This window comes from Alexandromys fortis, unplaced genomic scaffold (assembly GCF_014885135.2).
Source record: "Alexandromys fortis isolate MF-2015 unplaced genomic scaffold, M_Fortis_MF-2015_v1.1 scaffold_319, whole genome shotgun sequence".
NCBI classification, from domain to species: Eukaryota; Metazoa; Chordata; class Mammalia; order Rodentia; family Cricetidae; genus Alexandromys; species Alexandromys fortis.
The window spans coordinates 710,281-716,280 of record NW_026068193.1 but is presented as its reverse complement, the minus strand read 5'-3'; the positions used below and the strand labels follow the sequence as shown (position 1 = coordinate 716,280).

The window sequence follows — 6,000 nt, the reverse complement described above, 5'->3', positions numbered from 1 at the left end:
AAAGTTCCACACCAGAGTTTCAATTTCCACGTTTGTGTTTGCAAGTTGAACCCACCAGGCTGCTGTTGAGTCTACAAGGAAGGAAGTTGGCAAACAGTAACAAATTAGTTCACCCCCACCGCTGACTCTCCTGCTGGGATAGCCTTTCACCACCAAGGAGTACTTGTTAAAGCAACTGTCTCGTTGACAGCTAACAGTGAGTGAGGCCCTTTCCTTCCTGCAACCACCTCTTTGGGTCTCTAAGCCTTTTCTCCTTTCCCCTGCCCTTAATCGCTTCCCAGGCGGCGAAGTCTAGGGCTCTGGCGGCCTCGGCACTCTCGCGGGGGCTGGGGAAAGGTTGAAATGCTCTTTCTACCTAGGACAGTTAGCTCCTCCCTTGGCACTTGTACTTCTGAATCCCAGGCAAACCTAAGCGCTCCCGGATTCTTTTCTGAGTTTAGTGCCGCCTGGCGGCGAGGCCTGGTCTCGACCTAGGGACCGGAGAAGTCCAGTTGGTAAGCCCCGCTCCGGAAGAAAAGGACAGCAATGGACAGATCTCCCAGAGAAAGGAGGCCTGGGGGCTTGACGCTAGAGAAGGGTCTGCTCCTCTCCGGCCTAGCGACGCCCAAAACAGAAATCTTCACGTAGGGAATTTTAACATTGGGAAGAACAGTGCTGTGCCAGGCTCACGTGGTCTCAGGAAAGGCTAAACCCTAGGCTTAGCCTTCATGCCTGAGGGTCCGTGCCAGGATGTGCGTGTTTTGCCCTCAGGCTTGGAGTCTCTGCCAGGCTTAAGCCTCACTGAAAGAAAGCGCAGAGTCAGCCTGGATTCCTGCGGACACGCGACGTGCGCCTCAGCACTTTCCGTTGTCATTCACGCGGGCTGGAACCAGATCGGTGGCTCCGCTGCCTATGCAGACCAGAGCTGACCAAAGCCGGCCAGCTGACTCAGCTTGCCCACCGCGCCCGGATCCCCCAGGGAGAGGCAGCCAGACGGAGGTATAAAGCGGTGCACATCAGGCTCGCGCGCACCCTCTCCATTTTCTGTGCCTGCGGTGCTCAACCCTCCGGTGAGTACCTGGTGCTGGGGAAAGGGAGGGAGAAACGAGGGAAAAGCCCTGTCCCGGGGCAGCTTGTTTCTAGAGCCAAGAGGGATCCAGACCTAGGGACCCGCACTGCCTATCGAGGACGGGCGGCTTAGGCTAAGTACAGGACTCCTGAGAGCTTAGCCGGTGATCCCGCCCTTCCTAAACAGCAGCGGCATGAGCAGCGCCCCTGTGCCGGGCGCCGTGCCCGCCTGTCTCACGCTCTGGGATGAGGAGGACTTCCAGGGTCGTCGCTGCCGTCTGCTGAGTGACTGTGCGAACGTCTGTGAGCGAGGAGCCCTGCGCAGGGTGCGCTCGGTCAAGGTGGAAAACGGCGCGTGAGTGATCCTGCTGCATCTGTTTAGCTAACTTAAGGGGTATCCGGCTTTTCTCATTCCCACCCCAGCCAAAGTCAGAGCCTGGGACTTCATCCTACACTCCACTATGCCCAGAGACAGAGTCATCAACAAGATAAACCTTTGTTCTTTCCAAAACTCACAACCCTCCCCAAGACAAAGACAAGAAACGATCTATGGGGCCCGCCCTGAAACCCCAACGGTTTTCTTTGTGCGAAGTCAGGTAGCCTTGTGCAGACAGATCCTTTCTGCTGGCCCCCATCTTAGTATTCAAGAAGCCAACTGGAGAGAGCTGAGGTCCCTTTGCAGGCCAGAGACTCGGTTGCATCCCTAGGAAGGCACATAAATCCCTGCAGATAGTCCTTGGTCTGGTGATCTTTGTAACCCAAAACATTCCTTCTAACCTGTGGGCCATGAGTGGGAGGCCTAGGTCCTTCCAACCCCAGAAAGCATTCGGTTTGGGGGCTTCATTCGCCAGAGGGACTGGGTGTGTCTGGGAAATGGTCTAGAGTTTGGGTCCCTGGGTTTTTTCTTTAACCACAGCAAGAAAGTGATGACCCAGAGGGAGACTGCAAAAATACCTCCCAGTTCCCCTTCACCTTTTTCAGATGGGTGGCCTTCGAGTACCCCGATTTCCAGGGGCAGCAGTTCATTCTAGAGAAGGGAGATTATCCTTGTTGGAGCGCCTGGAGCGGCAGCAGCAGCCACCACAGCAACCAACTTCTGTCTTTCAGGCCAGTGCTCTGTGCGGTGAGCAAGGCCCACTTCCCCTCCTCCCCTGTAGCCTACCTTCCGGCTCCAGCAAAAGTGTAGTGCTTTGGAAAATCTGTCTCCCCCGAACAGTATATATGAACAAAATTTTAATGGGGCTGGGGTAGGGGTGGTCGTGGCATTACACCAGAACCAAGAACCGTCTGAAAATTGGGATTATGGAGACGCAGGTGTGGATCAGCACCATGGACAGCATCAAAGAGCCTCTAGTTGTGAGTATGCCCAGGCCCTTCAGCTTTCAATCCACCACAGGTGTAAGGGAACCTTTGTCAGCACACACAGTCCCGGGAGGCTGAGATGGATGCTGTTAGTGCCATACACAGTCTTACAAATGAGGTTCAGAGGCATAATGTGACGTCACAAGGTCAAACGTGTTAACATGCCGATGACACTCAAATTCAGTCCAGGGATCAGACTGAGAACAGGGTCAGTGTCAAGGTGTCTCTGAGTGCTGGAATGGTGCCTGTGTGTGTGTGTGTGTGTGCATGTGTGTGTATGCGTGTGTGTGCGCGTGCGTGTGTGTGCATGTGCACATGTGCATGTAATAATGAGCCAAATGTCCCAAAGAGGACTCGCTCTCCTGCTCACTTATATATTGCTGAGTCCTGGGGCTAGTGGTGAAGGTCAGAGGACCCAGTTCAACCCAATTTCTCTGTTCCAAGAGGCTGGAAGGGAGATAACTCTGTAGGAGGAAGACCCTGTGGTAGGCCAGATGCAACCAACACCATCATGCCCACCTGTATGTTCTGACTGTTCCATCCAATACCCCTTAGCTGGGTCCCAATCTGAGAGAGGCAGTGATGGGGAGCTGAGCAAGGGATTGAGTAGTCAATGAGACCGTTAATGAAATGTCCTGGTTAGTGGGCCAGATTTTTTTTCTCAGAGCCTGTGATGTCCTTCTGAAAAGGAGGGACACGGGGGACAGTGGTACATGCCTATAATTCCAGCTACTTTGGAGGCTGAAGCAGAAGGATCACAAATTGAAGGGCGACCTAGTATACTCAACAGGGTTTGATCCCTGTTACCATACCACAAATATAACAAAGAGATGACAACAGCAAAGGGTCCTGTCACAGAAATCTCTTTAGCCTTAAGCTCAAAGAATCTCTGGGAATTGTCTGGTCTTCGCACATAACTCAAAGTCTTGGTAGGGCCCAGGTGGAGCCCCTGAGCATCCCAGCAGGCCAGACCCACTAGGAGCTGATGGGGTGAACTCCTGAAATGTCTAAGAGGCGGCATGATATGTGTCGAACAGGAACTGGGTGGCTAGGGTTAAAATTATATCCATGAACAGAGCCTGACATCTCTGTAACCCCACCCCCTATTTCTGTGCCTCAGAACCATGGTGACAGCCGCGTGACACTGTTTGAAGGGGAAAACTTTCAGGGTTGCAAGTTTGAACTCAGTGATGACTACCCATCACTGCCTTCCATGGGATGGACCAACAAAGATGTGGGTTCCATCAAAGTCAGCTCTGGAGCGTGAGTCCTGGGGCTGAAACAGGGGAGGCAGGAAGAGTGGGCAGTCCAAGAGAAGATGGAGAGAGATGATGGAGGATGCTAGAAGCCAACAGAGACTGGGGGAGGGGGGAGAGGAAGGGAAAGAGTAGGAAAAGGCAATAAAGACCAGGATTCAGGGATTTGTGTGGGAATGTGGGGGGTTGAAAACTTGGGTAAAGAGGAAATGAAGGGTGGGAGTAGGAGACAGGCTAAAACAGATCACAGGAAGACCCAGAGCAAAAAGCAGGGTTGAACTGTGGCTTTGGAGCTGGCTGCTGGCACCTGGGACTATTGAGGGGACCACACAGGTGGGAGCAATGCAAAACCTACTCACGACCATTTTCTTCACTCTCATAGGTGGGTGGCCTACCAGTACCCAGGTTACCGAGGCTACCAGTACGTCTTAGAGCGGGACAGGCACAGTGGGGAGTTCCGTACCTACAGCGACTTTGGCACACAGGCCCATACTGGACAGCTGCAGTCCATTCGAAGAGTCCAGCACTAGGCTCTACACTAAGTCATCATCACCCTGAAGATTCTAATAAAAGCTCTTGATTGTACCTCCCCTTTTGCTTCTTTCCTTCTTGCTCCCTCTCTTTCTGTTTCTCTCTTTCCGTCTCTCTCTCTCTCTGTCTCTCTCTCTCTCTGTGTGTGTGTGTGTGTCTCTGTGTGTGTGTGTGTGTCTCTGTGTGTGTGTGTGTATGTATGTGTGTGACGGAACGGAACCTAGGACTTTATACATTTGTGTAAATAAGAAGTAATCTCTCCTCCTCCTCCTCCTCCTTCTCCTTCTTTCAACAAGATTTATTTGTGTAGCCTTGACTATCCCTGGAACTCTTTCTGTAGTACAGTCTGTAGGTTGCCTCGATCTCAGACATCCTATGGGCCTCTGTCTCTCAGATTAAAAGTGTGTGCCACCACTGCCCAGCAGGCAGGTAATCTCCACTCTTTTTTTTTTTTTTTTTGAGGATTGTTTCTTTCAATAAGGCTCCAGAACCTTTATCTATCAAGTATAACCTAACTGCGAGGACCATGGTTATGCTCTGGGAAGCTAGGGAAACAGCCAGCAAGAGTTGTGTGATCCAATCAGATGCAGCCAGCTCCAGATCTTGACTTGGGGTGGGGTCACACACCCGTGTAGGCCAAAGCATTGAAAGCCCAGATGGTGCCTTGGCCATTCTATAGATGGATCAACAATCCCATCATGAATTAGTGTCCAAAACTGAATTTCGACCACCACACACTCCTTGGGTCAGCAACCACGATGCAGGACAAAAATTCTGGACCATACACAAAAGCATTTCTTGATCCTGTATCCCCCACCCCCACCCCAGGCCATCTTCAGTCTGCATCTTCACCCTGGTCTTCAGACAGCCAGGGGAACCCGCCAGTGTCTTTCAAAAGTCACCTTTCTTTTGTTCCCAGGAGAAGAATTCATGGGAAGCCCCCTGTCCACTATGCCCTTCTACAGAGGACACTTTATCACTCTGAACCCAGGCCCAAGACTATAGCAGCAATCACTTGCACCTCCCATGATATTAAACTTTGCTATCTACCCCAGAATGGAAGTTATTCATGCTTCGCGTGTGTCCAGGGGTGGTTGTTAGGATTTAATATCAGCCCCCTAAGGATATGTGTTGTGCTGTGAAAAGCATTGAAGCAGTGGATGTAGGACCCTCCACCTGCCCTGTCACGGGTCTCAGAACCAAGGATCGGAGCTCTCAGTGGGTATGAATTCTGCTTCAGTTCTGAATGGGCTCTAGAGTCCATGGCTCCTGTTGCATTTGATCCTCCAAACATCCTCCTTTCTTCATCTATCTCATTAACAAAGAAACTGGGGTTAAGCCCAATCAGTGACTAAGCCAGGGTTTGAAAACAGGGTCCCACGTGCCAAATTCAGGATCAATTAAGGCTAAGCTGAGCTGTGGCTAAAACCTCAGGTTTCAACAGAGCCTGAAACATGTGGGTTCCTGGCTGGTCGTCTCTTTGCAGGACAGTAGTATTAACAAAACTAAATGCATACAACTTGGTCCTTGTCCTTACGCATTTACCATGTGCTGTCTTATGAAAAGCTCACGATATGCAGATGATGCTTACATCATCAGTTCTAAGACAATAAGACTAAGTACACTACTTCCTCGGCGTCACACAGTTGGGATATAGGCAAGATTTCTGAACCAGAGCTGAATCCAAGCCCCAGGACATCTTGGCTTTCGGCCCCATCTTCTCACTACCTATTTCCAGAAATAGGCAATGTGTGTGTGTGTGTGTGTGTGTGTGTGTGTGAGAGAGAGAGAGAGAGAGAGAGAG

At 51.2% G+C, this 6,000-nt stretch overlaps 1 protein-coding gene across 1 annotated transcript; it reads left to right on the top strand.

Moving 5' to 3' along the window:
• Window positions 1–583: 583 nt before the first annotated feature.
• Window positions 584–4,340, top strand: Cryba2 (crystallin beta A2). Its single transcript, XM_050129609.1, has 5 exons — window positions 584–1,049; window positions 1,235–1,402; window positions 2,029–2,170; window positions 3,530–3,672; window positions 4,048–4,340. The coding sequence occupies exons 2-5, from the start codon at window positions 1,242–1,244 to the stop codon at window positions 4,193–4,195; spliced, it is 594 nt and encodes a 197-aa protein (XP_049985566.1). The 5' UTR covers window positions 584–1,049; window positions 1,235–1,241; the 3' UTR covers window positions 4,196–4,340.
• Window positions 4,341–6,000: the final 1,660 nt, after the last annotated feature.

Coding starts and splice junctions, on each gene's coding strand:
- Cryba2 (XM_050129609.1), top strand. CDS start 1,242: ATGAGCAGCGCCCCTGTGCCGGGCGCCGTGCCCGCCTGTCTCACGCTC. Junction 1,403..2,028: donor GTCAAGGTGGAAAACGGCGC/GTGAGTGATCCT, acceptor CACCTTTTTCAG/ATGGGTGGCCTTCGAGTACC. Junction 2,171..3,529: donor TCAGGCCAGTGCTCTGTGCG/GTGAGCAAGGCC, acceptor TCTGTGCCTCAG/AACCATGGTGACAGCCGCGT.